Raw genomic sequence first — 20702 nt, 5'->3', positions numbered from 1 at the left:
AGGGAATGTGCTGAGGTTACCAGAGAGCAGTGTGCAGTGTATGGTATGTGATATTGTGTGTGTGTGTGTGTGGGGGGGGGTGTGTGTGTGTGTGGGTGTGGGTGTGGGTGTGTCTGTGTCAGCAGTCTGTGTTGTGATAGAGGAAGGAAAGAGTTGACAGAGAAAGATGGAAGAGATAATCAGCCTCCCTCCACCCTTCTCTCTCCACCGTGTCATTGTCCATGTCTCTCTGTATCTCTATACAGTGGATGTTTTTACATTTTCTTCTGAATGTTTTATCCAGAAAAGCTCAGAGTGAGCAGGTTGTAAAGTAGCATCGTGCTCAGAGGCGTGTTGGCAGGACACATACTGTCCCCTCATGTTTGGTGTATTTCTGTGTTTTTCTACATACAGGATATCCTGCGCTGTGACTCACTGTTTATCTCTGGTGGTTCAGTAGCATTGTGGTTCTCTTGTAAAATCCTGCAGTAATACAAGCTATTAACTTCAAAGGCACACAAATGTGTCAGCCCCAAACACCAGCCAGAGCAGCTCCAGTGCTGCTTCTTCTCATTGAGTGTAATCCAACTGCTATTTTTTTGCATTCTTCCTGAAAAATACTCTCTTTTCTGGTTGTTTTTGTGGAGTGCACTCACAAACATGTTGACCCACAATAGGTGCTTTGAAATAGTGTGATCCACATCATGCTCATTAAACCTTTCGGTGCCTCCTGCTGCCCCGTACGCATTTGTATTCATCGTGTTCCTCCACTCTTTTATTCCGGTTATTCCATTAATAAGTCACTTTCCTGTGCACACAAACATGTTTACGAGACTTTTGGTGCTCACGAGAGAGAGTCACCAGAAGCACCAGACTCAGTGAATTATCATCAAAGCAGCGAGGCTGTGTGCTGGCAGGTGAGATGAGGTAAGCTGAAAGCTGTCTAATAGGATGATGTAACCTCAGGACAAAGAGAAACACTTAGTGTGTCCTTCTGCTTATCTCTTCATCATGCCTGGTAGACCTGCTGCTCTTCAGTTTCCACTTGTGTTGGCGTATCTTTTCTTGGCACCTGTCTCAAACACATGCAAACATTCAGTACAGTAAACTCAGAGAATTCACTCCATTCAGTCTCATTTGGTTCCTATTGCTGCTCAGTGACCCTGCAGGAATCCTGGGAAGTGCCTTAATCTGTTCCACCCTGGAGGTCCCGGGACCAGGCTGAATTAAAACCGCCACCATTTTTGGACTGTGGCACATTCAGAAGAGGCCTTCTAGTATAATTCAAATGGATTTGGCATTTTTTGGGGGGCTTCATTTTATGTCGTATCAAATTTTGTTTGGAGTTACAAATGATAATTTTTTTTGTTCTATAACAGCAGTGTTTACTAACTCATTTTTATATTCCTGTTACTTATTCTAATTTGCAGTTTAGGTTGGTGAAGTTAAAATTTAATTTCTAATGCTGGAGATTCAAAATCTTACTCTCGCAGGCTTTTAGGAAGAAAACATTAGCTTGAATGTAACATTTCTGAGAAAAAACAATACTGGGTCAAAACCTTGGCTAGACCATATATGAAACATGAGCGGGCTTTTAATTTGAAACTTGCACAGAAAATCACAACAATTGCGTACTCTATCACTCACTCACTTGGTGTCAAAGAAAACTACAAATACAAATATTCTAATATCTGATTTACATGTCAAAACTATGTGTGTGTGTTTGTCTGAGCTCTCCTTAAAAATATCTTCTTTCCACTCTCATATTTTTAAACCAGTCTTTTAAGTCCTAAAATAGAATATTCCCTGTGGATACAAGTATATGGAGTCAGTCACTCAGAAGGAGATGAAGAAGAGAGAGGCTGAGACTAATAAAACCCACCAAGAGAAGAAGGAGTCTTGCTTTTCGTCCACCGCTCCTCACTCTGACCATCCAGTCAACTCAAACCAGCTCACCAACAGATCACATCTCATCACATCATCTTGTAATGTGCCACATTGCACGACAGCACATGAAATTACGCTCTGCCACATCAACTTATGTGACATCGTGTCACAAAGCCTCACATTAGATCTAAAACTCATATTTATTTTTATTATCAGTACATACTTTTTTCACGCTTCAGTCTTTCGCGTTAACCTGTCACAAAATGGTTACAAAAAAAAGGGGTTTTAACAGCTTAAAGCATCTTTAAATACCATTATCCCCCTATGAAACCCAATAATATTAAAACTACAGGAATAGAGAAAATAAAGCAGTAAATCTTGAGGAGCTAGTGAACTGTGTGAGCTATTGTTCACACAGTAAAATAACTTCCAACTCTTAATTAAAATTCTTAAATAATGGTGATCACGTAATTGATTGGCATCATCTTACTTAACACTACACCTGGCTACACAACACACTCCAACACACGTTACTACACACTGTTCCCAGGTCAGTGAGGTTATCTTTAGATTTCATGACTTTCCAGGCTGCCTGTGTTTTTTTCTCATGTAAGTGACAAAAATCATCTTTAGATGAAGTTAAACAACATGAATTTGTCGGAAACAGATCAAGTTCAGTTAGCTGGATCAGAGATGAAAGGATAGAAAGGAACCAGGCGGTGTTATCTCTTTCTGACGTTAAAAAAATATACTAATTGTTCATTCATGTCATTAAATGGTGAGTTCTCAATTAAAGGAGTCAGTAAAAAAAAAAAAAAAAAAGAGTAACAAAATAGAAGAGTCTGGGTATATTCAGCTATCGCATGAAAAAAGGGCAAACCACCCTGTCCGAGCCACATTGCTTTCTCCTCACCCCCTTTTACATATTTTTCTCTGTCAACGTTTAAATCCGATCAACTGAACTCTGTAAGCTGCTTAAAACAGCGAAAGAATTCACTGGCACCTTAGCTTGATGAACACAACGGGTAGTAGTGTGGCTTAGCCCTTCTGGGGATTACGGGAAGAATTTGAATTTCTCAGCCTCCTTAAACATTCGCCGGACCGCAGCTGGAGTGATGACTTTTCAGGACTTTAAGGAAAAAGGAGAGAAATATCATATATTCATTTGCTGCTGAAGGGTTGACTGATTAATCCGTTTTGGGTTGTTTTCAAATCCCTCCTACAGAAAAGCTCAACTTCAACAAACTGAGGCGAAAGAGGAGAGAAGTGTGTGCGTAGAGAGAGACTGACAGAATAATTTGTAGAAGAGGAAAGCTATAGTCCTCGGGAAAGACTTACAGGGATGTGTGAAAACCCAGAAGCTGCAAAGACACTTTAAAAAGGCAGACAGCGAGAGAGGGGAATTTATAATATAATATGACATAAGAAAGTAATATCAGAGGGAATTCAATCTAAAGGCAAAGATACACACACACAAAAAAGGCACGAAAAGAGATAAATGGTGATATGATGTTACTCACTACTTACATATTGAAGTTTAGCAACAGTCCTCTTCCAAAAAGTGACCTTTTTTACAAACATTTTTTTACGACCCACAATCGTAAAAGTAGCAACAATCCGGTGTCCTCTGGAAGTGACGCAGTGAAGACGACGTCCATATAATGCGAGTTTTTCCTGAATAGGAGGATTAGATTCCCGTTTTCAACCACTGGTCGGGACAGTTTTTTTAAAAAACGCGTTTAGTGTTGCCATGACAACAAAGTTTGCATAACTTTAAGTAAGCAGTAACTTTAACAAAAGACATGGCCTAAGTGATCAATTTTACCCAAACCATCTATTTTTCCTAACCCCTCGGAGCCCGAGGAAACACTCACACACTGCGGGTCGCATCTGAGGGTAGAAATAAACGATCTCTTTGGTCATACGGGTTGAAGGACTTATTGGAAGTTTCAACACTTTTGTGCAACAGCGGATGACAGTAAATGATTGTATCTCCGATTGTACAACTCTGCCATCTGAACAGAATTGGCAGACATTGTTCATCACTGTACAGTGGGTGACTGAGAGCTGATCATTCAGCCCATCTGATTTTGTTTTTAGATGACTATTTAGATGAAATATGTCTTCTTGTAATAGTCTTAACAGTCACACTACAAGTAGATGTCGAGGGTCATCTCTTGCATCTAAGATGTCTCGCTCTCCTGACTATCTGGAATAGAATACATGTATTGTGGGTAAACTCGCTGCAGCTGAAAATGTTTGCCCGCTGGAAGAATTCAACGGTTACGAGGACATTTCACTGCGGGGTAGACCCACGGCAGAGCTTAGATGCTGCGACTTCCAAATGTAGCACAGCTCAGGACGGTTATCTCATCAGACAGGCTCAGGGTAGAAAACAGTGGCGACGTCTGCACTGCTGTTTTTAAAACTTGTTTCCTATCTTCTTACTCCCTCCGCAGTGTTGTTTGCAAAACCCAAAATGTGAGCCGTAGAGGTCAACGAATGTCACTGATTGTTACCATGGGAACATGGCTCTAGTTCGGAGTTTTAGCCTTGGGGCAAGGTGGCTAACTTCTTAGAACTTCTTAAAAGAAGTCAGTATTTACTTTTGTGGAACTGTCTAATTTGTTTTAAGCGCAAACATGACAGACCAGTCTAAAATCTCTCTGTGAAACAAGCTGCTGGGTGGTTGACTAGTAAACAATTTTTTTTCATGTTAACTAGTAGGAGTCATCTGAAAGAGTAAGTTGACACCAGGCTGAAACCAGTGTTTTCTTGCCCAGTAAGAAAAAGTAAAGTACTTTTATAGACAAATCTACCTTCCCTGTTTTACCTGTCACTGTTCTCAAAGATTCTCCAAATGGAGAAAATGAAAAACGGTAGCAGCAGAGGACACAGAGAGAAATACAGAGAGATGAACCATGACTAACTAGAGCTTGTTGATGCATCTCTCCGAAGAGAAGGCATCTGCTGTCATCGCAACGAAGAGGTTGTCGGGTAGATTTAAACCGGGGGTCCTTTGGGAGGAAGCTCCAGTGTTCAGGCACTGTCCAGGACAGCTTTGAATTAGCTTTCACTTCACTTCCTGCGTTTTACCGTTGGAACGAAAAGTCACTGTGGTTGATCTGACAACTTCCTTCCTATCTCTCGTAGCCTCATGTGCACACACGCGCAAAAGTACACATTCACACACAGAGTGCAGATGTGTAAACAAGCCTTTATCTTTATTTTCTACCAGCAGCAGGAACTGTAGCCTAAAAAGGAAGGGAGGGGAGGCACAAATGAGAGAGAGAGAGAGGGGGGGGGAAGTACTCACTCACTGGAAAGGAAGAAAAAGCAAACTCATCCTCCTTTGTCACACACTTCTAGCGTTACAGAGGGAGAGGGAGAAACAAACAGGTGTGTTGTACTGCCCTCTCGCTCCCCCCCCACCTCTCCTCCTCAGTGGGCGGGGCTCCGCTCCTGAGGGACTCTTGAAGGCAACCAGTCACCTCCTCCACTCTCACAGAGAAACAAAACCTGTCAGCTGCACTCCTCTCCTCTCCTTTCCCTCTCCACCACTCTCCCTCCTTCTCCTCCTCCTCCTCCTTCTTCTTCTTCTTCTTCATCATCATCCCCTTCTCCTTGCTGCTGGGAGTGAGCAGGAGTCAAGATGATGCAAGAGGTGTCCATCATGGTGGCTTACGACGCTCATGTAGTCGACCGGCCGGGTGAGGAAGACGCCTTGGCTCGCTTGGTCGCCCATTCCAGACCTCTCCGAGCTCCCAGACCGGTGGTAGGTCTGTTCTCCCGGCTTTCAGCTTATTTGTTTCCCGCTGTCTTTTCTTCCCTCCTTCCCTGTTTGAGTGGATGCCTCTTTATCTCTACTGCCCATTATTTCAGGCAGATGAGAGAAGAATGGAAAGAGGAATTCACCTGTTTCATCTGATCTTGCTGGTTGTTAGTTGATTTTCTTGTTTTTATCGTTTCATATTTTTTTTTCAGACGACTCTTGTGGATTTGTTTTAATGAACTGAGGTGGAAAATGCAGATTGTACTGAAACTAAATGTTTCTTTCCATGCGGTGGATGGTGTACACTCATGTATGAATGTGTGGGTGTGTGTTGTGCTCCTTGTGAAAAAGTGTCTGATGTTTGAGATTACATAGCTTTGTCAGTCAGCCCATGCAGAGCTCGTTTGTGGCTGTCAGTTTGTTTCAATTACTGATATAAATTTGGAATCAATGGAGACCTTGTGTGTGCGCAGGGGTGTGTGTATCCCTCACGTGGGTAATTTAATTATTTGGCCAAGTTTTTCCTCAAATGTCCAGTTGGTGTTGTCCTTATTTCAATATTCAAACGCCTAGACTGCTTCTTTATGTAAGAGCAGCTCACCTTTCTCCACGCGAGCGTGCGCACACACACACACACACACACACACACACACATGCACACACTCTTTCTTTTACGATAATACAGTTTGTGATCTCAGCTTGGAGTTTTGGGACCAATTCCATTTTCTGCTGCAGGGATTCAGGTCAGGAATCTAAAAGTGGGCCTGGTACCATTTCCTGCAGTACCAGGCAGCTTTAATTGTATTTTCTGAATCAGAGTGGACCCTCTGTCCCTAAACTGGCCTCTAATATTCACACAGAAAGTTGAACATGAAGTTTAATGCTGCAGCTTTGAGCTCTGAAACTCCACGTGTGTTACTGAGAGACCACGTTAAGCTTTGTTCTGGGACTTTCAGAAAATGAATAATAAAAATGAGGTTTGAATGAGGTATGTGATGTTTAGGTAAAGTAACCAGGATGTCAGAATTATATTAAAGAGTAGGATACTTAGAGCATTTTCTTGTAATACTGTCGATAACTTGTAATGTGGACAGTTTGAGAAATGCAAGTTATTGCACGCTGGCTGTGGATAAAAATATCAGATCAATTATTTAAAACAAAGTAGCAGAGCAGAGGGCTGCAGTTTCTCTGAAGGAAGGGAGTGACAGGGAATTGGATGAAGTATCAGAGAAAAAAATCACAGACCTTTGTAATTGTGTCATTCTATGGATATATTTCCTTTCATAACATCAACACATCAGGAAAAAAAGGGAAGGTCATGGAGTTTGAGATCCTGTGTGATTGTAGTTACAGCAGGACTGTATGTTTGAATAAAGGCCTCGCCTCTTACAGGTAAGCCAGCCCAGTTTGGGTTGCATTTCATTACACAGGTCATGCCGTGTTGGAGAGCAGCAAGTTCTTCAATCAGCAGCTAGACCTCATAACTCTGAGAGAGCAACACTAAACATTCATGTCAACTTAGTTAATTTTGTTCTTAAGGAAAGTGCAGTAATTTTACACCAATAGTGATTATTATTGTTCTTATATTGAGACAAATTTCAACAAAGTCGTAGGCATAGCGAAAGGAAACTGCTAAGAAGAAACAACAGCAATGGAGTTTGTGTTTATAGAAAATATATATATTTTTTAAAACATCATCATAACAATGGTCATTCAATTTCCACCTAATTCAGGAAACATAACTATCTATGTAAGATGAGAAATGAACATCATGGAGAAAAAGAAATATGTAGTGGCAGTTTGTTTTTTTTATCTACAGAAATGTGTCAAACGTTCATATTAGATACAGGAAGCCTGGAAAATATGACACAACCAGCGTTTGCAGTTGGCTGGGTAGATTCTGTGGGAAAATGATTAACTTGTTTAACATTCTTTTTTTTTTCTCATAGTTTAAGTCCATTTGACTTCCTAGACCTTTTCATTTCATATTGGTTTAGTTAGTGAATGTTTACAAATTTATACTTCTAATGCGCAAAATATATATGCAGGGGTTTAATTCTCAAAATATGTCTCGAGTTGACTCTTTTAAGGAATACATGCACAATATATGATATTTGTTAATGGTGTTTTATTTCCTTTTGAGTAAGACATCTTCTTACAGAGGTTCAAACAGGAAGTAAAATGGTCCTTTCACAATAGTGCCGTGACATTGATACATTTTAATTAAAGCAATATATCTTTTCTTTTAAAAGTATCATTTTTTTTTCCAAAAGCCCAAAACAACACTTTTTAGAGCTTCCAGAAACATGTGGTCACAATCATGACAAGTGGAAATAAACAGGTTAAATGAGTAAATAATAGGAAGTGAAAAGACACACGAGAGAGAAAGGTGGGTTTAAAATTACAAATCTGGAGAAGGAAACAAGAGTCAGTCCCTCCTTTTCTTTTTTTGTACCTCCTACACTCAGTTTGTGTTTGAGCATTCATTTAAAACTGTTTCAGCACACACACAAGTGGGCTCCAGGGGAAACTGGTCCTTTTAAATCATGTTTTGTCATGTTGTTTATCAAGAAAACTGAGTGTCAGTAAAGCTTATCTACAATAATGTTGAAATATGTCAAATAATGTTGAAAGGCCTTGTTTGGTCGAATTTCACTGTGTGAAACTACATCATTTTAGGTTGGACTGAGATCCAAGCTGTAAAAAAAATAGTAAAACAGTAAAAATATGGAAGTTTATGGCATTCAAATGGTCAGATTAAACAACTCTAAAGATAAAATGAACACAGTTATTATGCACAATCTGATTTATTGTTGCTGTAAGTTGCAAATTCTCCCAAATATCAACTTTTAGGAAAAAAAAACCCTCTAAACTGTCCACCTATACACACCCCAAGGATAAACCTAGATTTATATATAGATTGGATGCATCCAAAACACCTCAAAACACCGCGAACTTCTGAAATCAGGCCTCCAACCCCGGCAGTTCTGTTTCCTATAGCAGAACATCGTGCTCAATTTGTCTGCATTGTTTTTGTTACAATAAAGCGATTATTAACCAGCCTGCAGAGACCAAGCTGCTCTTTCTTCCCACACAGATAACGACAGAATGGGTCGGAGTTCTGTTATCTGCTGGGAACACTGTGTCAGACAGATTATAGTGTGATGTTCACTCACCTCAGCGGGTCCCAGGTCGTAAAAGTCAAGGGTTAGTTGACAGGTCAGTGGGCAGGGCAGGTAATGACCGTCCTGGAAGGTCCCCTCAATAACCAGTTTTATTCATGAGGAGAATCTGCAACATAATGCTCTAATAAAAACAAAATTAAGTCATTGTAGATTATAAATGAGGATAATTGTAGGGTTAGTTTTGAAGTGAAGGGAAAGTGAGGTGCCATTTATCATTTATAGTGTGACATCCGTAGGAACAGACTGCAGCACACTAAAATAAGAGTTTAATTTCAAGTTTAACAGACACGGAGGAAGGAAGGATATTTATTGAATTTTGAGGGGCAAAAAAATCTATTTGTCCGAGCAGCCATTTTTGAACTTCATGACTAAATATTAAAATGAAGCATAAAATAATCATCTCTGACTTTTACTGTTAGATAAATGTATATTTTGTTGCTCCCAAACAGCCATGATCCAACTTCTAAAAGCTTTTGTACTTACTAAACACTAAACACTCCTGTAGCGCAAGAAGTGACGCTTTTCATCGTTCTGGTTTGCTGGGAATCAACAGAAGAAGTAAAGCAGATTCGGGACTTGATGAAATGAGATGAGAGTTGATGTAACACATAAGTAGAAAAATAGTAATAATAATTAACTGTAAGCACCTGCACCACAGTCAAAGACACGCACACTAGTACAAACACACACACTCGTGCCAGTCTCAGAGGAGGGCTCATGTGACTGAGACTGACCTGGAATCCCCAGCCCTGGTGGTGGGTGCCATGGCAACGCTGTTTCCACACAGGAGATAACATTACCACCCACCTGAAGCTGACACACACGCACATATACACGTGTGCACACACACACACACACACACACACACACACACACACACACACACACACACACACACACACACACACACACACACACACACACACACACACAGATGCATTTAAATATCAGTCAGTCATCAAAGACATCTCATATTTCACTGCCGTTTGGTTCAAACCATTAAGTTGATATTTTGGAAATGGTCACTCCTTAGATTTAGTCCTTTTATGTATTTAGGGAGTCACTGTGACATGACCTTGCTGATTCAAAAGTGCATTTCAAAAACAACCACACGACTCAGAAAAATATATTTTTGTGCTTACTAACATAATTTTTATACATTATTTTGGCAAATACTTGAACCGTACTTCCAAGAGATAGAAACCTGCACAATGAAGTTTTCAGGTCGGTTTGATAGACTTGATTGTTTGAAGTTATTTTGACAGGTATGAAGAAGAAAACTATTAAAATTACTCGCCTCTACTTCAGTAGTATTTCAGACTTTACAGGCAGGGCTGCATATTGTTTCTAGGATAAAACGGTAAAAGTACTCATCTCTTTCAATGACCACTTCAGAGTTCAGCCAACTGTGTCTTTACATTATCGCAGCTGCTGCTGGCTTCATCTCAGGAATAGAACTTAGATGTTGGTCGCAGTGTGAACTGGAAGTCTCCAACGTCTGAGAAAAGTTCTGAGAACGAAGATGGCTTGCTGGTTTACGGTCAAATGCACTTCAAATAGTCATTGTGTACATGCAGTGTGGGTCTCTTGCATTATCATCATAGTTCATGTGAAAGTAGCACGTCGAGAACAACATGCAGAAACACGTGCGGGTCATAACATTGTGCAATAGAAACTAGAAACGGCAACACAACCGCAAGAACACAGCAGCTCAGCAGTCGTACTCACAGTTACTGTGTTTAGTTTTGACCTGGTGTTACCAGAATATCTGTTCATGTCCCTTTCACTTCCTGTTAATGTTGGTGATCTGAAAACTGAAGCATGTTTCTTACGGTATGTGATACCGGGTGTTGTTAAAAACCCTGTCGAAGTGTTTCTGAGCACGACAATTAAAATCCTGCTCACTCTGACCTACAGCTGACCTCAGATCAAGTGTTAAGTGTGTCTTGGAATGTACGGTGTGAAAAAAAAACATGAATGCTGAGAGAAGTTGCCGGTCCCCTCTGAAGGAATTTGAGTGCGGGACGAGACATCTCAGTGAGGACTGCACATTCGCCCCCTAACTCACAAACAACTGATGGGCCGACATTTTATCAGGCACCAAGTTTACAGAATTTTTTTTTTTTTTTAAATGATGTCAACAACTTTGATGTTGTTTTCAGGTTCCAACCAAAAAGCTGAAGAAGTTTGAGAAGGAATATCAGACGCTGAGAGAGAGCCAGCTGCAACAGGAAGACCCCATCGACCGGTACCAGGTACGACACTCACATACGCTGACACATAAACACTGTAAGATATCTTTCTTCTCTCACATATGTTCCTTGTGATATATATTTTTTTTATATTTGTCCGACCTGGTGGGGAATTTAAATACACCCTACCCTTGTTAGACAGTCACATGCCTTGTATTCATGCGAATTTTAAAGGTTTTAAATTGAATAACTGAGTAACTTCTTCGACCGTGTTGAGTCTTAGAGGTGATAAGTTTGTGATGCAAGCGCGGTTCTTTTCTCTCAGTGGGGACACACAATTCAAACTACTCTCCAACGGCCTTTTTAGTTAAATTTAACCATGTTTCTGTGGAGATCTCTTGTGAGTGCAGCTTTGTTGTGTCAAACTGTACCCATTAATATTTGTAAAACTGGCTTGAAACGTGACTTCTCACGCATCTCTGACTTTTATCATCAGTGATCCAAACTTCTATTGAAATGTATTTTTGGACAAGGCTTGCAGAGAGAGGTTTAGCTGCTGTGACTTTATCTTGTCTCTTCTTCATGAGGTACAAACCGCACAGGTGAGGCAGGTATTTAAAGACGCAGACAGCATCACTTCATTTCACCTGCTCCAGTTTCACAGGGTTCCTTTCTATTCCATTTGGTTTAAATCTGTCATTGTTATTTTTCCAAAATCATCTCTCTGTAAGTTTAACAGCTCCCAAAAAATGTTTCTCAGCATGAGAATAGCAACATATCTAGCTGCTTTAGTAGGAACGTTATTAGCTCTATTAATCTTTAGAGTAAAATTAAAGAACCAGTATTTGATTTAATCTCAACAAACAAACGACCAGAAAAACTTTCAGTTTAAGAAGAAAATCAACAGAACTACATCTAGTTGTTTTCCCCAACGTGACATGTTGGCGTATAAGCTGCTGCTGCTGCTGTAGGAAGAAAGGAAGGAAGACTTTTATTGTAGATAAGAGGTTGGACTGTTGCCAGCTCCTCCGTGAACGGGGTAAAGACTTTGTTACAGAGCACCAACACAAAAAAACTGCAATTTTGCTGCTTGTAAATTGGCACCACGGAAACATTTTGACATAGTGTTAGTTATTTTATGGTTCAACATTTATAGATGGTGTTATACCCCAGGATTAGGTGTGTACTCTTTGTGTTTTATTGTTTGTGGCTTGTGTTTGTATTTATACGCCTCTCATTTGTTCCGTATTTGTGAAATCTATGTGCAACCTTTTCCTGCAGGCTTTTGACGTTCATCAGGATACAAAGTAAAACCATTTAGAAAAGGAAACAGATGAGAGGGGGAGAGAGGGAGAGGGGGAGAGAGAGTGAAGCTAAACTGGGGAAGTGTCAGGCGGAGAAGGGAAACTCCTGTCAGGATCATGTGTTACAGTTTAGTCCGTGCAGCTGGAGGCTCGATGTGAAGACGTTGTTGTGAGTGTGGACAGCAGCTCGGTAAGACGCCTCTGCTCCAACAAAAGATTTTTAAATGAGACATTTTGTACAGTTTCTCATGTTTGTGATTGTTACTGGATCCTGGATATTAAACTTTGATTTGATTGGTATGAGTTGACCAAAGTAGCTCAAGATGTTCATCTTTCATGTCTCGAACATGACACACGATTGGCTGATACAGAAGAGACTCTTCCATCCACACTAACGGAGACGGCGTCGCTCTTCTCTCTGTTTTTTTTCAGTAGAAATACTTCACTTCTCTGCTTTCAGGAAGTGATTCATTTAATACAAACTACAGCTCGGGAGGTCTTGGTGTAGCCAAAGCTGGACTCACCAGCATTAGATCCCTGAATGACAGCACCTCATAAGGTCGGCTGCTGTTGTAGGTATTAAAGATTTTTTTTTCACAGCTGTTCAGACCTGCTTATACTTGTATAATTACATGAAATGTGCTGCACTAATTCAGATTAACTGTCCGCTGTATTTGTAACATTCATGCATGTGTGTGTGTGTGTGTGTGTGTGTGTGTGTGTGTGTGTGTGTGTGTGTGTGTGTGTGTGTGTGTGTGTGTGTGTGTGTGTGTGTGTGTGTGTATTGGGGGATGTGTGGGTGGGGGTGATAGGAAAGTCATCCTTGTAAAAGCGACAGGATATCAGGGTCAGATGACTGCTCACAACCATGACAACTGTTTCGTCCCGTCGAGGCCTTGCCATCATGTGAGACCGTTTACAGGCAGACTGGAAGTCATGAGGCTCCACTAATGGTCTGCAGTGGGGACTTTAGGAGGATGAGGATGATGATGATAATGATGATGGTGTGTGTGTGTGTGTGTGTGTGTGTGTGTGTGTGTGTGTGTGTGTGTGTGTGTGTGTGTGTGTGTGTGTGTGTGTGTGTGTGTGTGTGCGCGTGTTTAGGCGGGAGAGGGTGCCTGTGTGGCGTTCATAGTTCGGCATCAGTAAATGAAAACTAAAGAGATTGAAGATTAAAGTTCATATCCGAATAAAACCTACCTCTGCTGTTTGAGAAACCGCTCCGAATTTCTGGACATATGATGATGATATGAACACATCTGGACGCTGATAGATTCTGCGACTGTGTTGTGTGTGCAGAGGGAGAACCGTCGTCTTCAGGAGGCCAGCATGCGACTAGAACAGGAGAATGACGACTTGGCACACGAGCTGGTCACCAGTAAGATCGCCCTTCGCAACGACCTGGACCAGGTAATACAGCCACAACTCGGTTTCATATCAAAGAGGAAATACGATAATTACTCACTTGATGGTTTAGATGTAGTAAGTTTGTATTTACGTGTAGTTGTTCTCAACCCTGATTGTTTTATATGAAACGCAATGAGATTTTTCAAACGCTCCGGATGCATGCACTCTTTTGAAATCTGCATTTTGAGTCATTTTAGATGGCAAGATAATTAAAAAACTGTGACTCCAGAGGGAACATAGAGAGACAAATATGGCAGAAAAACACGTGTTAGCCTTTCCGCTAACATTCTGCTGAGTTTCTTACAAGCGGCTTTACTGTTGGACTACAGCTGTACCTGAGTGACAATCTGTGGAAATGTGTTCATGAATAAACAGTGCGGGCGGTTTTGGTCTGCAATTGAGTGTTTGTTTGTGCACTCTGGTGTGAAAATGGAGCTACAGTTCAAAATTGGGTATTAAATGAAGGGTCTGTGTGTTTGTGTGTGTTTACATGGACTCAGGCAGAAGACAAGGCCGATGTTTTGAACAAAGAGCTGCTGACCACCAAGCAACGTCTGGTGGAGACGGAGGAGGAGAAGAGACGACAGGAGGAGGAGACGGCTCAGGTAACATTTGTCCTCCGGTTAACGAGCCCTGATGCGCAAAAAAAAAAAAAAAAGACTGCATTTTCATCAAGCTCACTATTTCGTACCGTTTGGAGCAGGAAAACTCTTATTACGTATATTACACTGTAACACAACCTGACTTTGAAGCGGAAGAAATTAATCGAAAGAGTGCCGGAATATATCTACAGCTTTAGTGGAGCTGTTAGGGTTATTGTTTAGTCAAACTTTAGATCAATGAGTGGTGGTTACTATCGATTGCCAAAGTGGCCAATGTACGTGAAGGCGCAGTATTAAACCATAACCCTCCTCATGAATGTATTTTTTCATTGTTTTGTCGTCTTTTTTCTGCCTCCCTCAGCTGAAGGAAGTGTTCAGGAGGGAGCTGGAAAAAGCAGAGCTGGAAATCAAGAAAACCACGGCGATCATAGCCGAGTACAAACAGGTCAGATGCAAAAGTTGCCAGCTGTTGTTTGCTCATGTTTGAATTTAGCCCATTTATAAAGCAGTGAATTGTGAAGAGCTGTACAGGTCATATTTATGTTAGTTTTCACTGTTTCTACATGATGTGATCTCTGAATAAATACCATTAGTCGTAAGAGTAACATAACAGATCTGGATTGAAGTAAATATCCAGTACAGTTTAAGAAACAGTTTGTTTTTTAATACACTGTATAAACCTTAATCTGTGCAGACTGTGAGTGTGTACAGAGTTTTGATGGCTAGACACAGGTTTAAAAATGATATTCAGTATACCTCCTACCTTGTAGTTTCCCTTCTCTTATGTAACCTGACTTCCTGTCTGTGTTTCAGATCTGCTCCCAGCTGAGCACCCGGCTGGAAAAACAGCAGGCGGCAACAAAAGAAGAGCTGGACATCGTCAGGGTGAGATTACACTGTTAATGCACAGCAAGCAGCAGATTTAAATTAGGACACTTTCAAAGTCCCAAAAAAAGGCTGCAATATGTTGCATCAGAGAACGGAGGATTTTCTGTCTTTAAGTTGCATTAAGGAGTCAGACAAGCTCAGGTTTGTACATTGTCACACCCATAAAGTACTTGATTGCACCAATAATCCCACACAATGTTGGTCTTTGTGGGTGTAGCAGAGTATCACCTGGATAAATTCCTTTCAGATCTCCTTCCCATGGCGATGTGCTGCAATAGCAAATCACATTGATTTAAGATGTTGTGGTGGGACATAACGCAAGCAGGGAACCGTCAAAAGTATTCCGGAGACAGAAAATACTGTCTGTGTTCATATAAAACCTCCACTTGTATGGTTTTTTGTTTATTAATTATTGTTTTTTCAGGGACAATAAACTATAATCAGCGTCACTGTAAATGTTCCAGTGTTAGCCAAACAGTTCATATTAAATTGTTGTCCCGAGGCACGCAATAAAAACAACTTTTAATACTAGTGCAGGAAAAAGGAAACAAAAACGGGATAACAAGTTTAAAGAAGGAAGTAAGTGACAATATAAAGAAAAATATATGCAGTTCAAATAATTAATATAAGTCACAAAGTATTTTCACACTTGAAAGTTTGGACCAAGGTTTCTGTTTTTTGTGCCACGGTAAACATTTAATGCAGCTGTGGTGCAGCTCGTTTGTCATATGGAGACGTGAACGTACAAAAAACGTGTATTTTTTTTTTACCTGTAGTCACATGACTTTACAGTATACTGTATGTTCACACACCTACATCTGCTAACAGACGTACGTCTTCTTGCATCCTCACGCAGAGCAAAGTAATGGGCTGTGACCACTGTCGGGACCTGTTCAGCCCCCTGGGGTCCCTCCAGGCTTCGTCTCCCGGCAGCGACAGGACATCCAACGAGCCGCTAGACGAGGAAAAAGACGGGCTGAAGGAGCAGCTGAGACAGCTGGAGCTGGAGCTGGCACAGACCAAACTACAGCTGGTGGAGGCCAAGTGCCGCATCCAGGTCAGCAAAAAAACAATAAGTGTAACTGCTCCCAGGGCAGCAGACCAAGCCTGCAGGAGCACTCTAAAGGAAATGGAAGCGAAACAGTCACAGAGCTGTAACACCCTTAGTTGAGATTTTTCTCAATCAATGTGCTCCTGATAAAACAAGGTACAAAAAGGTAGAAACAGTCCCAAAAAAAAAAAAGCACAATTTAACTCAACAAGACTACAGTAAGACTCCACAGCTGTGCTATCTTCTCTGTGAAGCTGCGTTGGTGAGCAGCAGTACTTTGACTGTCAACTTGTTCACTTGTACAATTTAACATACTAATGTAGGTAGGTAGGTAGCCTGAGATGTTAGGGACGTTATCACATGGGTACAGTGAGTCCCCGGTTCAGCAGTCATTTTCCGTCTCTTTCCCCATATTTCCTGTCTATCTCTACTGTGACTCTTTAATAACAACAAAAAATATCCGAAAAATGAAACTTATTAATCATAAAAACATAATACAACAAAGATTATACAGAGCGTTAAAAAAAAAAAAAAAACACGAAACCCACTCCATAAGAAAAATGCCGACAACCATGTCACACTTTATAAGGATGCATCGTCCAGGAAGAGTCATTTTATTAGTGTTATAATACAAGGGACAATTAAAAAGTCCAGAGATTGCTCTCGTTCTCCTCCTCGCTCCCTGTGCTGACTGAACTTTGCTCCTTTTGTTGCTCTGCAGGAGCTCGAGCATCAACGGGGAGTCCTGATGAACGAGATCCAAGCCGCCAAGAACTCTTGGTTCAGCAAGACTTTGGGGTCTCTGAAGAGCTCTGCGTCTTCTTCCTCCAGCTCCACGTCCCAGACCCCGTCCTCTCCAAAGGAAGGGCCCGCCTAGATGACCCTGCCCCTTTCTTCCCCCTGCAGGATGCACACTAAAGCTGAGCGGAGAAATGCAGTATTCCTTTTGCAGCAGGTGGCGAAGCGGAGCTCACCGGCTTCCTGGACTGCGAGTATCTGAACTTACGAGGGAAGAAGCAAGAGGGCGGTCTGGACCTGCCACCTGTCTCTGAGTGAACTAATAAGTGTGTGATAACTTCCTCTGCTTCACAGGTGATGAGAGAGGTGAGGGTGAAGCGTCGGTGAGGCCTGAAGTTCAGCGAACGTTGCTGACTCAGCATCCATAATGGAGTCTGTCCTATAGGTCTGTTAGCTCCACCCTGTGCCCAGACATGGCTACTGCAGAGATGTCCTCATTTTAACTGTAAAATTATGTGTCCTGGTAGCTGAGATTTAAACCCGCATTTAGTCTCACGAATTGGAGGTTATTTATAATGATAGTGGTAAAGCTTCATCACAGTGGTATTATACATTTACTGTTAAAACATGAACCATCTTCAGCACAGCAATGCCCCCACACTCTGAAAAAGGAATACTGCATCCAGTCTTAACTGAGAACAATACAAAAGTTGTATTTCTTTATAGTAATATAACGTAAACAATGTTGTCATATAAATATATATAACTAATTATGGATTTTTTTAATATTCTTGTACAGTTCTTTAAGAGAAGGAAAAAAAAAAAAAAAAACACCAGGAAAAGTTCTTGGATTTCTTTTCTACTGTTTGGAAATTGAATGTCATCTCTCTAGATGTTGACGTAAGCACAGTGTGTGAGCGATCTGGTCGAGTCCAAACGCTGAACAGCCAAAGTGACAACCTGTAGAGAGCTTTTTTCCCATGTGTTTTTTCAGCCTTGGGGTTTCAAGAACTGATTCAAGGTTTGTAATGTCACTGATTTGGCCTGTAAGTATCTAATTATTAGATTATTTTTTTTTAATTATTTTTTTTTTTTAATCTAACTGGAGGCAGATCGTGAAGCCTTTATTTTGTGAAAAAGTTGGTGAGCTGTGATCATTACAGAAATTGGTGCTTGGTCCCTTTTCTGTGTCTGTTCTGTCCTTTTATTAATTCAGTTTATTTGACAGTTACAACTTACAGATGATATAACAGAATACCATGTGGATCAGTTCAAGTATCCAAAACAAATTTAAAATGCATCTAATCTACATTTCGGCTGTGGTTGCATGTTTTTAGTGTTGAAAAATGGTTAAATCTGTCCCTGGTGATCTCATTGTTGTAAACTGTAAACAGCTCATTTAGTTGGAGATATCACAGCCCGCCTTGTTGTTTTACAAGATGCCATTTTCTGCTGTTCATTCTCTTACAAAATGAAAACATGGCTTTCACAAAGCCAGAGAGAAATAAATAAATCAGATAATAGAGTATATGCTATAAAGAGTTTATTACATAGCACACTTCATCCCTCAATAAACCTTAACAAGCGAGATTAAATTGCATTATTGCTCCATCATTGCCAAATGCCAGTCTGAAGTCCATTTGCACAACTATGCCAACACTGTCTTTGCTCTTTGTTGTGTAAAAACAACTTACTTTTCAGACAGTGAGAGGCATGAGGACACCCAAGTCTTCTGTCCTGCTTCCATGAAGGGCTGTTGGCTGTGCTGCTCAGTGGTACATACTGTAAACAGTAAGAGGTCTTAAACAATGTGCAGGTACGTCCAGCTGTTTTCACATGTCCTGGACTATCATTGCACTTTGAGTTCCAAGAGTCTACTTTATCTTTCGCAAGGGAAGGTTTAAGTACAATGAACAGCAGATGGAACCAAAGACAACAGAGACAGAATACATCTGCTTTACTCATTTTTAAAGAAAAAAACGCAGACCTTTCTACTTATCAGATTGCTGTTTGGTAAATATAAAGGACGAGGGAATGATTTTGTTTTTGACAACAATTAGCCAAATAGTTGTTTTTTTTGCTACCACATGAATACACGTTTGCCTTGTGTTAACAGGTAGAAAGCTGCAGTGTAGGTGCCAACTGTCCTGCTGGACTCGCCACGCTGGTTGACACTAAAAAAAAAAGATCGGCTTTTGGACTCGGACCAGTCCCATGTGTACTTTTTGTGTGCGAGTGTTTGGATGTATGTATGTACATGTGTGTTCTGCACTGTAATTCATGTGGTCGAAGTTGAAACAGTTCTTTTTCACGCGGCTGCCTTTTCTGTTGATGACTGAAGCCGTTGACCGATGAGAGAAAAGCCATCAGACTGTTTGAGCTGTCGGAGAGCGTCAGCTGTGCCATAAGAGCCTCCCTCCTTCTGCGCCCCCAACGATCTGTACCAACCTCACCAACAACATGTCATTTGATCTTACAGAAAGTTCTGCTGAAAATCACTTTCAGCAGCCCGTTTCACACATTTCTACCAGGAACCTCTCAGTACGACCGCCATCCTCTCGTTTGCAGCCAGTGGGCAGCTCGAGTGGAGGACACGCATCATTGAAAGCGAGAAAGCAGAAGTAGACTGGCTGAATATCATTAAATTCCAGGTGTGTTTTGCTTTTCCAGGACATTCCTTCTTTGCTATTGTGCATCACTCTTGTTGGTCAGTCTGTGAAAGTTACAAAGTTGTACAACCAGTTCAATGTAAACTGCGGCCCAAGTCGGAGAGAGCTCCCCGTCCATTATGTGCACTAACACAACGTTGATATTTTAAACACTATTTCAAGATGTGTTTGTTTTTTAACTGATGATTATTGTTGCTGAGAGGACAGCTGCCAATTTATAATCCACTCTAATTCACAGTTAATTTAATAATGCAAAAGCAGGCGGTGAGTCAGTCACAGGAGTGATGAGTGTTGTGTCGGTCACAGTTCGCTGTAACACCACGGTCCTGTTACACGGGGAAGGGACTGCGCCTCAGCTGGTCCGACTCTGGCACTGTTTGCTGTACAGTTACTGTCTGAGCTGCATTAATAAATTTCAGTTTTTCTGTTCATTCATGTACTTTGAGCTCTTACTGAAAAGCACAATACTGATCAGAATTTAGGTTTGATAAAATATCGAAATAGTAATTTAAACTTGTTTATTCTCTTCAATTGAAAATTATTTTTCGAGATGATTTCCAGCAGGAGTTTTTAATTATATATTTATTTATATTTATTCGTGAAACAAGCAAAGCACAAGCAAAATGGAACATTGTTTTCTTTATGCTTGACCAAAAAAACAACACCCAATAAGTAAAACACTGTAAAAGAATCCAGATTGTTTAGCAGCTACTGCAAAGTGTGATTAACGACTTCCTTATAAGTAGCACAATACACAGTGGTTCACTTGATGAACTTTGATTACAAAAATGTACAAACATCACCGTTTCATGTGGACAAACAAATCAGACTGAAGGACGAAGTACTGAGGTGCTCTAATAAAATCCTCTGTCAACATGCTGATAGTGACTGCAGCCTAAATGACCTCTAAACAGGACAAAGAACAAAAGAAGGCCACGAATATCAGTTTCTCTCCTGTAGTCATCCTTAAAAAAAATTCCCCTCGGGGATTAATAAAGTATATACCTACCTACCTACCTACCTAGAAC

The 20702-nt window shown here is 40.8% G+C and overlaps 1 protein-coding gene across 4 annotated transcripts in view; it reads left to right on the top strand.

Annotated features, from left to right (window-relative positions):
- Positions 1–20105, top strand: part of rabgap1l (RAB GTPase activating protein 1-like) — a 114249-nt gene extending 94144 nt beyond the window's left edge. For 3 of the 4 annotated variants that reach the window (XM_069702390.1, XM_069702391.1, XM_069702392.1), the window contains 7 exons: positions 10986–11078; positions 13619–13729; positions 14227–14331; positions 14690–14773; positions 15142–15213; positions 16073–16273; positions 16989–20105. In XM_069702390.1, coding sequence (XP_069558491.1) covers positions 10986–11078; positions 13619–13729; positions 14227–14331; positions 14690–14773; positions 15142–15213; positions 16073–16273; positions 16989–17144 — 822 coding nt within the window. In that variant the 3' untranslated portion in view covers positions 17145–20105. Of the gene's footprint in view, positions 1–5232; positions 5642–10985; positions 11079–13618; positions 13730–14226; positions 14332–14689; positions 14774–15141; positions 15214–16072; positions 16274–16988 lie in introns of those variants that run through there. The other variant, XM_069702394.1, reaches the window with a different exon arrangement.
- Positions 20106–20702: the final 597 nt, after the last annotated feature.

Source organism: Brachyistius frenatus, unplaced genomic scaffold, assembly GCF_029030835.1.
Source record: "Brachyistius frenatus isolate BFR_SWC_R1_liver_20210118 unplaced genomic scaffold, ASM2903083v1 Contig_41, whole genome shotgun sequence".
NCBI lineage: Eukaryota > Metazoa > Chordata > Actinopteri > Embiotocidae > Brachyistius > Brachyistius frenatus.
The sequence above is the reverse complement of the archived record's forward strand: the minus strand, read 5'-3'. Positions and strand labels throughout refer to the sequence as shown.